We start from the raw sequence: 19,143 nt of genomic DNA, 5'->3' as shown, positions 1-19,143 counted from the left end.
ACCACAATTTTGGAGAGGACAATGTTACCATCCATGTCACTAGCACATAATTTCAGGGTTTGATCGGTGAGATGATCATAATTTTGTGTACTGCGTGGGGCTTTATGTGCTCCATGAAGTTGCACTTACAGGAAAATATCAACATTTTTGTCGGCTTTTAAAGGCATAAACAGTTAACGGACGGTGTCAGCAGGGCAGTAAACAGTGGGGGGTTTCTGATAAAGTACTTTGCAGTGAAGTCAGTAAATAACATTTTACAATGTCAGAGTTCGTATCCTTCAGGAAACACATGCAAAAGCAACTCCTGTCATTGTCACAAGTTTGTACATGTTTTACAGCAGCTTAAGGAGACCTTACCGGACTTAACAATTCTAAACCAATTTTTTTTAAAATTCTGCCGGTGTCAGGTACAGATTATATTGTCTAATGGGGGACACAACCATAACTTTCCTACGGGGTGCTTAACATATGTGGAATTCTGACAGTTAATTCGCCTAATGGTGTACCTTGTAGTTTCAATCGGTACTTATGTGGTTGCGATAATACATAAGTAACATATATATGTATGTATATAAACACACACACGTGTGTGTGTGTGTGTGTGTGTGTGTGTGTGTGTGTGTGTGTGTGCACGTGTATATGTATGTATATTCTCCATCTTTGATATCAAGGAATCTTCTGAGTTGGTAAGTGAACTGACTGTTATTTTCCTTAAGTGCTTGTTTAGTGGTACTTTTATAAAATTGCCTGTAATAAGTTCCATTGGGTCTACTTACTGTGCTTGAGGCTACAAATGTTTGCTGAATAGATGTATGTTTGTTGCCATTTTGGGAAGCAGACCTGCTAACAACAGAAACCAACTAGTGCACAGTTAGAAGAATTAACTGCAGGAAATTCCCTTTTCTTTTGCTGAAGATCAGAAGCAGCCTTCAGACTTTCTGGACAGTCCCGTTTTGGGCTTTATGTCAAACGTAGCAAGCAGCTTGCTTTACTTTTTTTGCCCCTCTTGCTCCTCAAGTCTAAAGAGAGGATGCTCCTCCACTTAAAGTTGGTGGTGGGGGGCACAGATCAGGGATGGCACCAGGAACGTCACCTGAACTCTGATTAACACCAACAATTTCCAGGGCTAATCCTGCTTCTCACTCTTTTCTTGCTACTCATCCGAGTCCACTTTACTTTGTGCAAAATGCACACATAAACATGATGTAAACTTTGTATATAGTATCTCTCTTTTACCAGTTTGTATTACTTTTGAATTACTCTGTTGGTTGTATTTGTTGCATTTTTGTTCCTACTTTTTTGAATATAACCCAGGTTGGGCCTACAATTGATCATGTTGTGATCAGTGCTATACCACACCATAACCAAACTATGTATATAAAAATGCCTAGTGATGAATAAGATTTGGAGCCTGTTTAGCTACCTGTAATTTGGTGGGAAAATGATTTAATATTCACTACTCTGAAAAAAAGACTGAAAGACATACCACTCAAACTCTGAGCACAAGAAATCTAGACAAAACCTGACATAATGGGGGGGGGGGGGGGGGCAAAAGCCCCAAAATAGAGAGATTTTAAATATTGCTCTTATAAACTTAGAAAGTTGATAAAATAACAGGATATGTCTGAAGTCTGGAATTCAAATGCATGTCATTATTTAGTAACTCCAGTATTCAGATCATCCCAGTGATTTGCCGGAAAAAACAGATTTTTATGAGAAACAGACCAAAAATATTAGGCGAAACTCTAGACAGTTGAGAGGTATGTCGGCGGAAAGAGCTTAGCAGGCTATCCCACAGTCACAGAAGTAAAGCAGCGATAGAGAATACGGTTATACTTATATCTACAATATTATTATAACAAAAAAGGTATTTATTTTCATCATTCACTACTGGGCTCTTTGAAGTTCACTTCCTAAATTGGAATAAATAAAACGTTTATTGGCGTAAGCGTAGTGCCTTTCTTGATTACCACTTTGGAATTCTAAAATAGCTCTCTTGATTTGAAAAAAAGCATGAGCACGAGAAACACATTTTTAAAAGATTTGAAACTTGGCAGATACGATAAACATTTTTTTCATTCGGCAGTACAAACAAAAACGCGAATTAGAACCCAATCTACTTGTGTTTTATAAACCAAGAAGATGCGCATGCACATATAGTACGCTCAACTATATAGAATGCGTACGCGCACTCGCATACCGTAGAACCAATCAGCTTGTTTTGAAGGGGAGAGAGAGAACTTGGCCCTCTTCCTTAGATTGCCCAAACGGGCTTAGCTATAAGGCAACTGTAGGGCGTCGCTGTGAGCGGGTATTGACAGGCATTTTTTTTTATCATTATCATTGTTATTACTCCTAATCTTTTCAGGAGAGACATAAAGTCATGGCGGAAGGAGGAGGCTCAGAACCGGGGACCGAGACACAGCCAGCTACCTCGGCCCAGTCTTTACCTGTGGAGCATACTGTCCCAGATCAGGAGACACAAAGATTAACTATTGGTGACATGCTGAAAATGCCACTGAAGAAGGGCGACGAGTGGTGAGTAGTAGCACCGAAGGATCCAGAGTGAAGTGTTTCAAACCTGACTGAAGCATTACAGGAAATGGCTTGCTGAAAGAGTCAGGGGTATTGGGTTTGAGACTCTTCAGCAGTTGGAGTAAATGTAATCTGTCATGACCACCATGTCCCCGACTGCAGTTATGTGTGATGCACAGAGTGAGCTTGGGGGTGCTGTGTTTACTATTGCTTCGCAGTGCAGGCTGCTATTTGGATGTATGCTTTTTGCTGTAATTTTTAGACTGCTGAGCCATACCTGGGGAATTAAACTGTATCGAAGGAAGAGAAACAGAAACTCTTTAAGGGGGATGGGTAGGAGGTGGCATCCGTGATATGCTTCGGTTTGTGCAGTGTCATGAGGCCTGTATAGTACTCTGCAGGAAAGAATATTTGAGCTTGACAGCACATGTCTTATTTATTTTTCTCCTGCCCCGCAGGGGAATGGGTTTAAACTTTAGTAGTACCATTCGGTATACAGGACTTTGGAAATTGTTAGTTTTGGTAGGTTGTAATATCTTTAGGCAGGTGATAGGATACATGTGTACACTGGGTTGTGTGTGACAGTAATGGCAGGGTGTTTATTATGCATTGACAGGGGTTGGAATGTAAAATTTTAATTTTGCTGTGCTGATTCCTCTGGTACTTTAATGCTCCCTTTGTACCTTGGCTTCTTTCTAGTAGTGTTTAGTTGGGAGTCCCTTATTTTATTTATAGTGTTGTTTAGAGAATCTAGTAATTTAATATTGATTTAACATGTTATAGTATGCATTTTGGCAATTCCTTTAATTAGTGACAGACAAGTGGGGCTTATCTAGCGTGTTTTGTAGTTTTAGTAGTTTGAGTCTTGTCATGTCTTGGCAACCTTTGTTGCTTAAAGTGATTGTGTTCTGTGTCTTCACTTTTAATTTGTCCTGGGTAGATCCTGTCTTACTCCAGTCTGTAGCTCTGTTATATAACTGCTTAGTATTGTACTGTGTTTCATATTGTGGTAACTTGGTTGATGCTGTGGTTCTACTACATAACACTGAAATTTCATAACATTGAGACCAAAATATCCAAATCCCAAAACACTGAAAATCCAAACCATTGAAAACTCACAACATTGAAAGTGTGCTTCGTAACACTGAAAGCTACAATGCACATGTAAATAACATCCCCTCCACCCATAACAACACCTAACTAACAAACACACGTTCTACTATGTTTATGCAGGGGCGCTGTGCCCTGACACCCCCCTAAGTTAAACATACCAACTCCAAGATCGCACCACAGTGGAAAAAAGTTAATTTCCTAACCTCACTGTATTACAGTCACCATACACCGAGGTTAGGGAATTAACGTTTTTCCATTGTAGTATGATCTTGGATTTGGTATATGTAATTTACGGGGAGTGTGGGGGGTGCAGGGGGCTTGTGCCCCTGCAGAAACATAGTAGAAAGTGTGTTAGGTGGAGGGGATCTTATTTACTTGTGCAGTGTAGTTTTCAATGTTATGATGCACACTTTCAATGTTCTGAGTTTTCAATGTTTTAGGTTTTCAGTGTTTTGAATTTTCATTAAGAAATTTCAGTGTTATGAAGTAGACTCGATGCTGTACATGACATCATGTTTAGGTAGCTATTAGGCTGTTGTGGATTCATGCATTGAAGGCTGCAAGACTTGAACAAGCGTTCTTTAACAAAGAATCAATACAATTGCCCACTCTAGATATCTTGCCTTCTCTCAAAAATGGGAACCAGAAAGAAGGCTGTTAAAGGTGAAGGAATGAGGTGTATGGAGATGTTAAAGAGATCAAGTGAATATCTGGCTTTGTAGGGTGTCCCGTGGTATTCTACTTGGATTTATTACGTGGTTTTGCTTTGCCTGAGGACACTTTGGAAAACGGTGATATTATAGACATCTTTAGCTTTGTAGGGTGTGTTTATTTTATTTTTTTCCCCTAAGCTGCTGCTGCTCCCTTCTTGTTCCGTTTTGGCCTTGTAATGCAAAGGTGCATAGTATGTCATTTACATTCCATCATATGCCACTGCCTTCATAGGCTTTCCTACGCCTACTGCACTTGTCACTTGTTATCCCCATGACACACTGTAGGTTTCACTTAATCTGTCTCTCCCGCCTAACTTCAGCAACTTGACTTGAAACTAAATTGCTGGTGGCTTAACTTTACATCTGTCCCTGTGCCATCAGGCCCAGTTTCCCCATTTTTAAACAACTTTATTCATTACAGTATTGATTTTTAACAGGAGTTCACAATATTGATAGCAACTGAAAAAGCAAATACCACTTTCCTTTCTAATATATGCATGACAAAATGAGTCACTTTAGTCGTATGCTTGAGCATTATTATGTATATAGCGATCCAAAACTTAACATTAATATTTATGCATTTTACTTCCACTTGTAATGATCCCCTCTCTAGTTCTTTTCCTTGACAGTAATCAGTATTTCATTTATAGCTAGTTAAATCTGTGATTTCCACTTTTGTCTGATTGTTAGTAAGGCCATAATTTTAATGTTACTAATTCTTGGCAGTTCCAAAGTTAGACACTAAACTCAATAGCACTGATGTCGCTCTTAATTAACATTTTTCTTCTGTAATTGTCATTCTGCAGAAGTCCAATAATAGAGACGTATTTATAAACGGAGAGATTCATATAGATAAATCATAATTGTGTAGTTTTTAAAAGTATCCCTTAAAATAAGGTAGTCCTAAATCACCCTTTCAATTTAAGAATCTCCTTATCCCAATTTACTGTTGCCCTCTTCCATTCTTAGACAAGTTCCTTTAATGCTTTGTCACCTGCAACTTTTTTTTTTGCTGATAAAAGTATGCTTGGCATATATACATAATCAAAGGAGCTGAAAAAAAATTTCAGTGTCTGTAACCATTAATTTCCAGTCTGTTATTGTTTTCATAACCTTTGCTTGATCTCTCCCAACATATCTTCACCTGCCACAACAGAATAATTTTTTTAAATCTGTAGGCTTTAATACTTTTATCTTTTCATGTCCACGTAACTACGGACATTGAATTAATAAATATGTTGGCATATGTGTTTTTTTTTTTTTTTTTTTTTTTTTTTTTTTTTTGCTGCAGCCTTTGTTTCATCTTTTTTTTTTTTTTTTTTTTTTTTGCATCTTGAAAATACTTACATTAGGGTGCTGTGGGATATTTTAATGTTAATATTCACTTGTCAAGTACAAGATATAATTCACAGCAAAGCTAGTTTTTCTCTGCTACCACATCGATGTATTCTTGGATTTTGTGAATCTCTTCTCTTTTAGGGTAGAAGCACTATGTATGCAGTGAATTTGGGGGGGGGGGGCTTCCCTGACTGGTCCCTGTATTCACATTCAACTTGCTGAAAAGGACTTCCGCATTTATTTTTTGTGATCAGTCATATGTGCTCATTATCACTTTTCCTCCCCTTTGTAATATCATAGTCCACCTTCTTGCTTCTTTTTCTACTTGCCAGTTGAACTTTTATTTCATCATTTTTTTCTTACACACATGCCTCTGTTGCCTCCCTTGTCTCATTTGTAGAGTTTTCATATCTTTTCCAGTGCAAGTGTTAGTATTTTTTTTTTGCTCTTTCATTAGATGCTGTTAATGCTTTCATAAATTACAGCTTCACAATACTTGTGTGTTCTCACTTGACTTGATGCTATTAACTTTCTAGGGCTGAAACACATTGAGTGTTTGCAGTCATTTTAGGGGATATTCTGAAACTTTTTTATCTTTACAAGGATTTTTAATCTGTTCTGTCTTTTTATGCATTCACCATTGAGGCACCTCCTTTCTTAATAGAAAAGTAGCCAAGATTACTGCACCAGCAAAATAAACTGTCCGATATGGGCAGTTCTGAGTGAGACTCTATCCTTTGAAGACAGATATTGTCAAAAGCTGATAAAAAGCTTATAAGACTAGGATATTTATTACTACATTCACAAAAAAATTGACTTGCCACATCACTGTTGTTGTTTAGGTTATTTGCTATGAATTCTTTCTAGGCCTGTCATTGAGCACAAGTAAACTTGACTGCATCAGTGACTCATTCTATTGTTACTACACTGGCCTGTTAATCGGAGACTAAACTGTCACTGACCTAACTTTGCCTGCCAGATTCTTTTTCTCAGTCACCCCTCCACGTCATCAGAGTACACAGCCTCAAAAAAAAAAAAATTAAATTTGAGAATTTTCCATAACAAATTGTGATGGAAGTTGCAACTCGTAATGGGGTACTGTGTTCAGAAAGCTGGTTATACCTGGATTCCGTTAAATCCAGCAACCTTATTGTTTACAAGAAGTTGCTGTTCTTCTGCCTTATCTGCGTGATTAGTTATGAACATTGACCAAATAGGCAGAAAACAATCTTAGACAGTTTAATAACAGTGTAGAACAGGTAGTATGGCAAATTAATCATAGAAAAAAGGAATTGTACAGAAAAGTTCAGTAGGATACTATCTTTATGTATATTTGTTACATTACAATTGATAACTATGATAAACCTATTTAATGTTGCCGCTCACCTTTATTCCAACTGTAAGCTGATTAGTTGCACTTCAGCTCAAACCAAAACAAAATTAACAGTAATAATTATCTGCCAAAACAAGTATGTATTATTCCTTAATATATTAAAATCCTTCTAGGTGGAGATGCACTATTACACACCCCAATCTTGGCCCCACCCGTCACAATATCCACAGTGATAATTCTCTCCCACACACTTATAAAACCCAACAGCCAATTCCCTACTCTGGTGATCACATTTTTGCTGCAGTAAATGTTAGAACTAGAAGAAATAAAACTGCTGAATTATATGCCTGGATTTCCCAACGTAAGCCTGATGTTCTCGCTATAACTGAAACTTGACTTAAACCCAATAGAAACAATTCTGTAGTTATACTTCCTGGCTATAATATAGTCTGTAATGACTGTATAAACAGGAAAAGTGGTGGTATTGCTTTAATATTTTGCAATACATATCACATTTCCCCTTGCAGAAAACCATTACCAAAATTCAGTTCAGCAGAGCTTCTTATTGGTTTCCTCAAAATAAACCAGTTATAAACAAATATGTATTACTGGCCTTTATATCCCTTCTGGTGACAATACAGCTATACCGGAAGGTATCCTACATTGGATATCCATAACATTTGCACAAGACATATTACTAGGTGATGTGAATGTCAGTTGATTGGACATAAGTTCTAATTCCCCTACATCTAGCTTGAACTGGCATGGTTTCACACAACTAGCTAATAGCCCCACACATAGCAAGACATCAAATTCTCTATTGGACTAGATCCTAGTATCGGACCGCAGCAAATATTCCACCACCGGTATAATGTGTAGGTTAGATTCTCTCAGTGATCATCTCCCAATCTGTATGACTGGACATCTCACACCTCCAGGTAAACAGCTTATTTATAAAGCACATAACCTTTCCAAGTTTAACCCAGAAATTTTCATTATTTTACTATAATCTGTTTACTGGAACTTCCTAAAAATCTTCCTCTTAGGCAATGCTGTAATTGAATTCAGTGTAACTTTCCTGAATAGTCTTGCTTTAGACCTATAGCAATCTCCCATCGCCAAAGTACTTGAAAAATGTATTCAAAAACACTATCTCCTTTAGGAAGGAATCCTATCCCCTACACAACATGGCTTCTGTCCTTCCAATAGTACTAACTCTGCCCTTCCTAACCTATATAGATACTGTCAGTAAAGCTAGAAATAATGGCAAGAAACATACAAAAAGGAACTGCCAAAAAAGACTCAAAACTCTCTCAAAAGTCAGCAGATAAACGGATGGAACCACTCGCCACTCCAGAGACCAGTCCACGCCACCAAAAAATATCGTACAGCCTTTTATTATAATCCAAAGTGTTTGGCGTTTTGGATTATAATAAAAGGCTGTACGATATTTTTTGGTGGCGTGGACTGGTCTCTGGAGTGGCGAGTGGTTCCATCTGTTTATCTGCTGACTTTTGAGAGAGTTTAGAAATAATGGCAAACTAGTCTCTTCTGTATTTCTCTAGACTTGTCTAAAGCTTTTGACACAGTTTGTCACAGCAATCTCCTACTTTAGTTGTTCTCACGAGGTTTCTCTGAGCTCACCTTTCTGTGGTTCAAAACCTACCTTTCCAATAGGTATCAGTCAGTAAAATGGCACTCTGTGCTTTCTCATTACCTCCCAGTCGACACTGGTGTACCACAAAGATCTGTCCTTGGTTTCCTACTCTTTAGCGTTTTCTCCAACTTCCATACAACATGCCGTCCTAATACAATATATAGATAATTCCACTCTCGTTTACAGTTCTGACAACATGGTACAGCTCCAAAAAATTACTTGGGAAGCTTATCAGCCACCAAAACATGGCTCCGTAACTGACAACCCATGCTCAACCCAAAAAAGACCAAGCTACTACTATTTTCCCCATATTTCTCTCACAAAAAAAACAAAATTTAAAGTACACTCTTTTGATAATACAACCATTGAAATCGCTTCTCATAGCAAGCAATTGGTGGTGATAGTGGATGATCTTGTGTTCGACCTGCATATACAGAGTTGCATAAGAAAAACTCATCAAAAACTAGGGATGCTTTAAAGAGCCAACAACTTTCTCACTGATGAAGCTAAAACTACACTTGCCACTACTTATCTCCTCCCCACTCTTTTTTTTTTATGGTGTTTCCATCCTTATTAACCTCCAGGCTTCACGAAAATTAAAACTTGACCAATGCTTTAACAACGTTCCTAAATTTGCAGCACATACCCCTTTCAGAGCCCACCACTGTATGGCACTGAAAAGCCTAAATTGGTTAGTACTGTCACATCAGCTAACATATACGCAACTTCTTACCACCTATAAAATTATCCAGCATCTGTCTGCTTGTCCAGCACTAAAAAGAACATTCTGCACAACTATGTTCCCAGTCGTTCATTGCGATACAGTGATCAAACTCTTGTCTGTCTACAAAACTGGAAAATCTGCTGGACATTGTCTGTACTTGTACAAGGTTGCTAAGGCCTGGAATTCCTTATCTATTTCCATCCAGTCTAGAACTTCCTTCCCATCTTTCAAAACCACTCTGAAATACTTCCTAGCTAAAATCTGGCGCTGGTCTTGCTCAAAACCAGGATAAACTATATATCCCTAAATGTGAACAAATACCTTTTCATTCCTTACACCTCCTTACTCTCCCTTTTTACTTCCTCACTGCTATCTAAATTCTCTTCCCTGACCTTCTCTGCAAGTATGTCATAAGCCTGTTTTTTCCCCTCACTTCGTATTGCAATTTCCTGCTTATATTATACTAACTTGCCTTTAATTTCTCTATAAACTAAAATTTCTTAAATGATTGTCATATACCTTTTGTGGATTCTTTTAGTGGATTCTTAACCAATGTTTTTGTATTGTCTAATTTGTTAGAATTGTTCTAACTGCAGATGTTTTTATTATACTTTTGAAGATTGCATAGTTATTCATAAAATGTTTTATAATTTGGAACTTTTCTCCCGGGCCTCTTTTGAAAATTGGCTTCTACCCAGTCAGACTTTCCCGGTAATCAAATGTCAAACGAACGATAAATAAATAAACTGTTACGGCTGCAGCAGTACAAGTTGAGTTGTGAAATTATCACGCCTGAACTGCCACAGAAGTTTTGTACTGAGCATATAATATGGCATTTCTTTCACATTCTAGTTTGTATTGCATTTTTCTGGTACTTAAATTTTAATATATTTCTGTCTTACTGTAATTCTTTGCACAGTGTATGTTAACACCATTTCTGACAGGAGAGGTATGCATTGCTGCCATCAATGCAACATGTGTAGGTATATCCACGAGGGTCCATACATTAGTCTTGACACTTATGGAAAAAGTATTAGTGTGCCCAGTTTCGTAAATTGTAATACGAAAGGTGTGGTGTATATTAGTATTTGTTCTAGTTGTTCAAGTTTTTATGTTGGGATGACCAGTAGATGTTTAAAGACGCGCATCAGAGAGTATCTTTATGCCATTAAACTTAGGGATGAAAATAATGCTTTATTCAAACATTCAGTTGTATGTTCAACATTTAAAAAGTTTTTGTTTTCTGTTTTAGAGGTTGTCCATTCTGATTTAAGGCGAGGTGATTTTAAGAACTATTTAGAACAGCGTGAGACCCTATGGCAAATAAGACTTAACTCTGATGTTCATCCTGGTCTTAATGACACCATTAATGTTAAATGTTTTTTAAAGTACAGGGAACTGTCTGTGAACAAATCAGTTGATTTCAGTTCCTTTTTTACTTGATCTTGTGTCTTTAAATGTTTAATACATTTTTTAATTGTTTAATTAATGTTTGTTTAATTAATTTTTGATTGATGTTGCTATAAATAGTTTGACTGTTGATGGCTTTTTTATTCTGATGAAGTCTACGGATGAAAGCGGACAATAAACTAAAGTACGCTAAGTTTGTTATCTTGCCTCTTCGTGGTATTTTGTTCCTGGTTCTTTTTGCGACTATTTTTTTGGTGAGTTCCTGATTTGCCTTATACCATGGCTGAGGTGCTTGAAGATCCATTGCTTGGTATGTCGATTCATTCTACACCAACTACTGAAGGGACTAGTGCCGTTAATTTCAGCAATTTGCTGGTGAATGCTTTGACTGATATACAAAACTCTTTGAAGTTTTTAGTTACCAGAGCTACTGAGCGTGATGTCGACAATATACGTGATGTTACGTTACATGAAGGACGTATTGCGGCGAATGCCTCCAGTCCTATTGAGAACTACGACGAGATGGATACTATTATTAACATCGAGAATCCTGATAATGTTAAACCAAAGCGGCCAGCCAAACAACGCAATGGGGCGTTGTAATTCTAATAACAACGGGGGATTCTTTAAGTCAGTAAAACAGCTGTTTGAAAGTTCTGACAACCCTTTTAGATCTTCAGGCGGGCACTATAAGAACGTGAGTAGCGTGGACTTGAATAAGAAATGCGAACAGCTGGTAAGACTATTGAAACGTTACCGTTCTCTGGATTTAGAGAACAGTTACTTTTTTACGTTGTATTGAATTAGACATAGTCCCTAAGGGGCTTAGGTTCTTTAAATGCCCTAATGGCGTTTATGCGCAGGATCCATTGTTCAATGTATTAATTGCTTTCTTTAATGACGCTGGCTTACGGTTGTTGCAACTACTTGTTGACAACAACATGACTAAAATGAGTGCGTTAAAAGAAGAAATTATTAATATTGAAAATAGCTTAAAAAGTATGATCTCTGATGATATTTCTGACGATTTTTTTAGTTCTATATGGGTAGAACTGGAACAACACTCTGTTGAGATCATAGGTAGAAAGCAATCTAAACTTGAGCGGGATATAAACTCCTATCAGAACAAAATTGCTTATGATAACTTTGTTAATAAAAGTTATAATACCAATAATTTTCGTAGTAACAGTAACAAAGGGTACCAACAGTACCAACCGGATAGTGACAACAGGAAGACTTTCAGTAGCATTGTTTCTACATCTAATTCAGCTGGCGGTTTTATTTCGGGTAATATTTCTACTGGCCGCCAGAATTTTAGTGCTTCAGTTTCTGATAATAATGATTGTTTGCCTATTACTCATAACTTTGATGGTGTAGAAACTTTTGATAATGCACGAGAAGGGGAAAATTCTACTGCTGTTGACGTTGGCAATGACATGGTAGCCAACGTAAAAAAGAAAGCAGATGTCAATTCTAAAACTGTTTCCAGCAGTTCTTTTTTCAGCAAAAAAGGTCAGAACAGCAAGCAGACTGTTCTCACCAGAAGCCGTACCTTTTTGGCTTCGAATTCCTCTGGCGACGAAACATAGACTATATGAAAGACAGGTTTTGCATCATTAATTTGAGTAATTATGAGCTTTCTGAAACTGAGTCAAATGTTCTTAAATATGGTTTAAATTTTGTACCTAGCATAAGAGCTGATTATAGTAAAACCATTGTTGATATCAAAATGTACACACGTAAATTGAATATATTGTATTTGATGAATGATATTCCTATTACAAAAAAGAGTTTAATTAAACCTTCTAGTTTTTCTCCCCAACTACAACACACCATTAAGGTGTTTGAGGAATTGTGTATTGAAGACATCAAACAGATGTTAATAGGTAAATCAAACATTCATTTTAATTTAAATAGTGATGAAAGGGCTGCCCTTCGTAAACTCCGATCTATGACAGCTAATTTGAGGTTTATGAAAAGTGATAAGGGTGGCGATATTGTTATTTTAGAACAAGATCTTTATAAAAGTAAAATGTTGGATATTCTGAGTAACACTGATGAATATGAATCCATTAGTCTTCACCAAATTTTGTACAAACAACGTCTGATTCATTCATTTTTATATGATGCACTTATGTCAGGTTATATTGGTTATGATGTTTATGATTTTTGTATTTTACAGGAACCCAGAATAGGTGTTATTTTTGGAATTCCAAAGACCCACAAATCTTTAACAGATCCCCCATTCAGGCCAATTGTCTCATCACCGCATTCCATTACGGAGGGTATTTCCCTCATTATTGACGCTGTTTTGGGACCTTGTTTGGTCAATGAAGATTCTTATATTAGAGATTCTTGGCATTTCTTGGAGAAATTTAACAGATATGTTCGGAATGATTTTTTTGATGCTAATAAGTTTATCATGTTTACCATTGACGTGGTATCTTTATATACTTGTATACCTCATTATGAGGGTGTTGAAGCTGTTCGGTGTTTTCTAGCTAAGAAAAACTGTGGGCTTAACAAGAATGCTATTTCTACTATTTGTGGGTTCCTTGACATCATCTTAGATAATAACTTTTTTCTTTTTGAGAAGACTTTTTATAAACAAAAGAGAGGAGTGGCCATGGGCTCTGCTGCTACTCCCGCCTATGCCAATTTGGTTATGGCTTGGTGGGAGCATCAGCATTTGCCCATGTTACGAAAGAAATTTAATATTCCTTTTTTTTGTCGTTTTGTTGACTATTTATTATTTATAATTGAGGGAGATTCCAGCACAGTGAACAATTTTCTTATGGATATTAATACTTTGTCTAGTTATTTAAAATTTACTTTAAGCTGTGTAGGATTAAAGGTTAATTTTTTGGATGTGCTTCTTTGGTGGGACACAGATGACAATAGGTTTCATAGTAGTATTTATCGTAAGGATACATTTACCAACAGTTACTTACATTACACTAGCAATCACCCTAGGCATATTGTTAAGAACATTCCGCGAGGACAGTTTATTAGGGCAAGCCGCTTGACTTCTAAAGATTGTATTTTAAAAAATGAGTTTGAGTTCATCACTAATTTGTTTGTTAATAGAGGATATCCTATGTGTGATTTAACAAAAATTAGTATAGATATCATGAGTAAACGCTCGGTTGAGTACCAGGCATTGTTGAATTATACTACTTATGAGAATTTTAGTTTTGATTTATCCCATTCCAATAACGTTGAACACAAATTAGTTTGTGCTTTAGATATGACTGTTGATAGTCAACGCATTCAACAAATAGTTAGAAAGAACTGGAGGATCATTAGGGGTAACTTGGATTTGTTCCAGGTATTAGGTAATAAACCATTCTTTGTTTTCAAGAATGGTTTTAACCTCAAGAAAGCTTTGCAGTTTAGTGATCATGAAAATGTTAACACCATTTCTGACAGGAGAGGCATGCATTGCTGCCATCAATGCAACATGTGTAGGTATATCCACGAGGGTCCATACATTAGTCTTGACACTTATGGAAAAACTATTAGTGTGCCCAGTTTCGTAAATTGTAATACGAAAGGTGTGGTGTATATTAGTATTTGTTCTAGTTGTTAAGTTTTTATGTTGGGATGACCAGTAGATGTTTAAAGACGCGCATCAGAGAGCATCTTTATGCCATTAAACATAGGGATGAAAATAATGCTTTCTTCAAACATTCAGTTGTATGTTCAACACTTAAAAAGTTTTTGTTTTCTGTTTTAGAGGTTGTCCATTCTGATTTAAGGCAAGGTGATTTTAAGAACTATTTAGAACAGCGTGAGACCCTATGGCAAATAAGACTTAACTCTGATGTTCATCCTGGTCTTAATGACACCATTAATGTTAAATGTTTTTTTAAAGTACAGGGAACTGTCTGTGAACAAATCGGTTGATTTCAGTTCCTTTTTTACTTGATCTTGTGTCTTTAAATGTTTAATACATTTTTTAATTGTTTAATGTTTGTTTAATTTTTGATTGATGTTGCTATAAATAGTTTGATTGTTGATGGCTTTTTTATTCTGATGAAGTCTACGGATGAAAGCGGACAATAAACTAAAGTACGCTAAGTTTGTTATCTTGCCTCTTCGTGGTACATCAGCTAACGTATACGCAACTTCTTACCACCTATAAAATTATCCAGCATCTGTCTGCTTGTCCAGCACTAAAAAGAACATTCTGCACAACTATGTTCCCAGTCGTTCATTGCGATACAGTGATCAAACTCTTGTCTGTCTACAAAACTGGAAAATCTGCTGGACATTGTCTGTACTTGTACAAGGTTGCTAAGGCCTGGAATTCCTTATCTATTTCCATCCAGTCTAGAACTTCCTTCCCATCTTTCAAAACCACTCTGAAATACTTCCTAGCTAAAATCTGGCGCTGGTCTTGCTCAAAACCAGGATAAACTATATATCCCTAAATGTGAACAAATACCTTTTCATTCCTTACACCTCCTTACTCTCCCTTTTTACTTCCTCACTGCTATCTAAATTCTCTTCCCTGACCTTCTCTGCAAGTATGTCATAAGCCTGTTTTTTCCCTCACTTCGTATTGCAATTTCCTGCTTATATTATACTAACTTGCCTTTAATTTCTTTATAAACTAAAATTTCTTAAATGATTGTCATATACCTTTTGTGGATTCTTTTAGTGGATTCTTAACCAATGTTTTTGTATTGTCTAATTTGTTAGAACTGTTCTAACTGCAGATGTTTTTATTATACTTTTGAAGATTGCATAGTTATTCATAAAATGTTTTATAATTTGGAACTTTTCTCCCGGGCCTCTTTTGAAAATTGGCTTCTACCCAGTCAGACTTTCCCGGTAATCAAATGTCAAACGAATGATAAATAAACTTGTTACGGCTGCAGCAGTACAAGTTGAGTTGTAGTGAAATTATCACACCTGAACTGCCACAGAATTTTTGTACTGTGCATATAATATGGCATTTCTTTCACATTCTAGTTTGTATTGCATTTTTCTGGTACTTAATTTTTAATATATTTCTGTCTTACTGTAATTCTTTGCACAGTGTACAGCATATAAGTGAGGCATTTCTTCCCAGACCTACACTGAAAATGGCCCTTAACCCTTTTGGACGTTCCAATAAATACAACCTACATTTTCTTGTAGGGACATAGCTTGATAATGTCTTTCTGAATTTATGGCTAATTAAGAAATTGCCACATTGTCCAGTACTGGTGCTAGACTGTCGCACGGTAAGTGGATTTTCCCCACATATCCGTTATAATTTGCAATCAGTCATCTAGACTGGTTTTAAAGTTTGTTGGGTTGGTACTGTGCTTGATATGTAATGGCAGCCTGTTCCAGAATGTGGAGTACAATATGTTAGATGCTTGTTGCACCTTCAGCTGTTTTTGATCTGGTAGTATAAATTAGGTCTCTAGAGAAGATGTTAACTTTACCAAAGCTTTTGTTGAGGTGATGGTATTCGTAGAGTGCCGAGTTGTTTGTAGCAATGTATTTACTGAGTATAAAAGCAGTCGGAGGGTTTTCTTTTATGATGGTTGAGAAACATTTGTAGAAAAGTTTCCAGGATAGTATGAAGTGTCATGGCTCAACAGTTGGAACTATTCCAGTTCACTTGCGGCATGTTAAACTAATTCATTGACCGCTGAGAAGGTTCTTTGCATCCATCTTTACTTTGGAATGACCCACCTTTTCATAAATACTGTCATGCATCACAAGTAACAGCTCCAGCCTAGCCAGTAATGATTCTGGGTCTTTTGTATTGTCAGCCTTTTTGTCTCCTATGCCAAACTTTTCATTTGGGGTACAAGGTCATTTCTGTAGTGCTCTTTTAATTCTTTTTGAAAGTTCAGCTGCAACAAATGCTCTGTGTGACTTGTAGAATGTTGACCATTCTCACTGCATGCTGCTTATAGATTGTTGTAGAATATGTATCTTATTATTCGTAACAAAAGTGAAGTTTGGGTTCTGACCATATACAAGCAGTGGTAGATCCAGAATGGGTATGGATGGGGAACTATTGCTAACCAAAAAAATGACAGCAGCCATTCAGTACTACATACTCCCACTTCTTGGTACATTACTCTTCTTTTTCATTTTGCTTATTTCTAACTGTGCTGAACATGAAAAGAAACTGTGATCACTGACTTGCAAACAGCAAATAATTTACATACAAACATTAAGGGCATATGTGGAATCCATAATTCTAGGTATTAGACTTGTCCAGATGTGACCAATTTCATTTGTTTTGTTGGGCTTTCCTCTCACTGTCTGGATGGATTCTTTCTTGCATTTCTGTACCTTGTCTTGGTCTTCATTTCTTTCCTTCATCCTCTCAACATACTGTAACTGGCAAAACTGCATCAAAATTACTTTAAGCCAGGGTTTTGCAGACCACTGGGCCTCCAGAAACCACTGGGGTTCTAGATACTCTTGATGTTTATTACAGAACCTTTCAATCCAGTAATGACCTGCAAAAACACTTCACTAAGAAAAGAAGTTCAAACTCCTTTTCTTTCAAGAAAGAAATAAGTTGTGTCCCAGGAATAATGTGCAAAGTTGGTAAAAATAGTATTTCCCGGTAAGCTGAAAAGTGAAATGCTTGCACTAATGTTTAAATAGTACTTGCCTTTCTATCCCCTAAAAAGACAGTTCTGTTAACTCTGCTCCTCTTTGTTACTGTGCACTGTTGTGGTATTAGACTGAGATGAAAGTGAAAAAAACAAATGGCAATGATTATGTTTTACATTTTTGCCATCATACATATAAACCACATGCTTCCTCACGCCCTATCCCCAAAAGATGGCCATCTCATGTATAATATACATATATATATGTGTGTGTATGTAAAATATATACGCACACACAACCCCCATCAAAATATAACCTGTACACATCTGATGTTCATTTATGTATTCCAGTTTTTTGCTCCTATCCAGTATGCAGACTTTGGATAAGATATGGTAACATTCTATGGAGATTTCTGAGGTCTGACTATAGTGTTTGAAGATGGGGCTCCCAGCTAAGCCTTTGGCAAAGTCCTTTTGTAAAGCTGGGGTGTGGGAAGTCACCAAGCTCTTGGTAGCTGAAAGTGTCTAAATGCTCTGATTTTTGTGTATTATTTTTGAAATATAATTCCTTGTCAGTTATCTTATGTATGTACCCAGCAGTAGTGTGTGCGCCCACAGACAAAATTGGTGGTATTCTTATTCATACATACGCACACACTAGTCATTCACATGCTGCAGTCCTCAACAGTTTTAGCATTAGCAAGCTTCACAGCACATCTTTAAGCAGGGCCAGTTTTAGACTAATTGAAACCAGGGCAGAGGTTTAAGATGAGGCCCCCTGACTAAGTCTGTGCCAAAATTCTTTCTTTTATACAGCTGGAGGTGTGGGGTTACCAAGTCCCTGGAAGCTGAAAGTCTCAATTAATTAAATTAATTAGCACAAATTAAGTAATTTAATTTAACATTTGTTTACCAGGAAAGTCTGACTTGGAACAAAGCCAATTTTCAGCAGAGGCCCCGGGGAGAAACACTGCAGATGCATGTCTTGTAGTAACATGGAAGAAAACCGAAGTACCCAGAGAAAACCCACACTAATGCAGGGAAGACATGTAAACTCTGCACAGAAGGCACTCCAGCTGCGAATTGAAACGGAGAACCTCTTGCTGTGAGGCGACAAAGCTACCGCTGCACCACTGCACCGTCCAATGCTGTGTGATTATTATTTATTTTTGAAATGTAATTGCTTAACGCTTTGGGATGAAAGTAAAAGATATAAATATATGTGACCCACAGTAGTGTCTGTGTGTGCAAACATGCCCACAAAAAAAATAGTGATATTTGCATTCGTACATATGTATACACTGCATGCTTGTTTTCAGGCAAGCTGTAGGAACACCAATTCACTTGTCGCATTTTTTGGGGGTGTTGGTAGAAACCAGAGCACCTGGATAAAACCAGCATGGGGACAAGGACATTCAGACTCGACACAAATTAGAGCCATATCTAAGAACTCTAGGAGCCAGGTAGTGACATGGTAAAACTTTTTGCTTGAGCTGCTGAGCCATTGACTGGTTTATTTCACATGCACCCTGTCCAGACCTCCTAAGGTAGTCACTTTCTATGTGCAGTACTAAAGGATATGAAGTTTGAAACGCAAATGTTTCGGTATATAATGGCTAAAAATGTTGAGGATTGTAGTCATAGTCTGCAGAATTTAGGACATTGGAACTGTGAATATATCTTAACACTGTTTTAATCAAATAGCCAGAGCAAAAAAAAAAATCCAGCTTGCTTCTCACAAGTGCATA

At 37.0% G+C, this 19,143-nt stretch overlaps 1 protein-coding gene across 1 annotated transcript in view; it reads left to right on the top strand.

Moving 5' to 3' along the window:
* The first annotated feature begins 2,197 nt into the window (after positions 1 to 2,197).
* Positions 2,198 to 19,143, top strand: part of LOC122807567 (ubiquitin carboxyl-terminal hydrolase 4-like) — a 153,151-nt gene continuing 136,205 nt past the window's right edge. The window contains exon 1 of the mRNA XM_044078480.1: positions 2,198 to 2,538. Coding sequence (XP_043934415.1) covers positions 2,384 to 2,538 — 155 coding nt within the window. The 5' untranslated portion in view covers positions 2,198 to 2,383. The remainder of the gene's footprint in view (positions 2,539 to 19,143) is intronic.

The sequence above is a fragment of the Protopterus annectens genome, chromosome 7.part1 (assembly GCF_019279795.1).
Source record: "Protopterus annectens isolate FY-2018-M chromosome 7.part1, PAN1.0, whole genome shotgun sequence".
Classification (NCBI taxonomy): Eukaryota; Metazoa; Chordata; order Ceratodontiformes; family Protopteridae; genus Protopterus; species Protopterus annectens.
The sequence above is the reverse complement of the archived record's forward strand: the minus strand, read 5'-3'. Positions and strand labels throughout refer to the sequence as shown.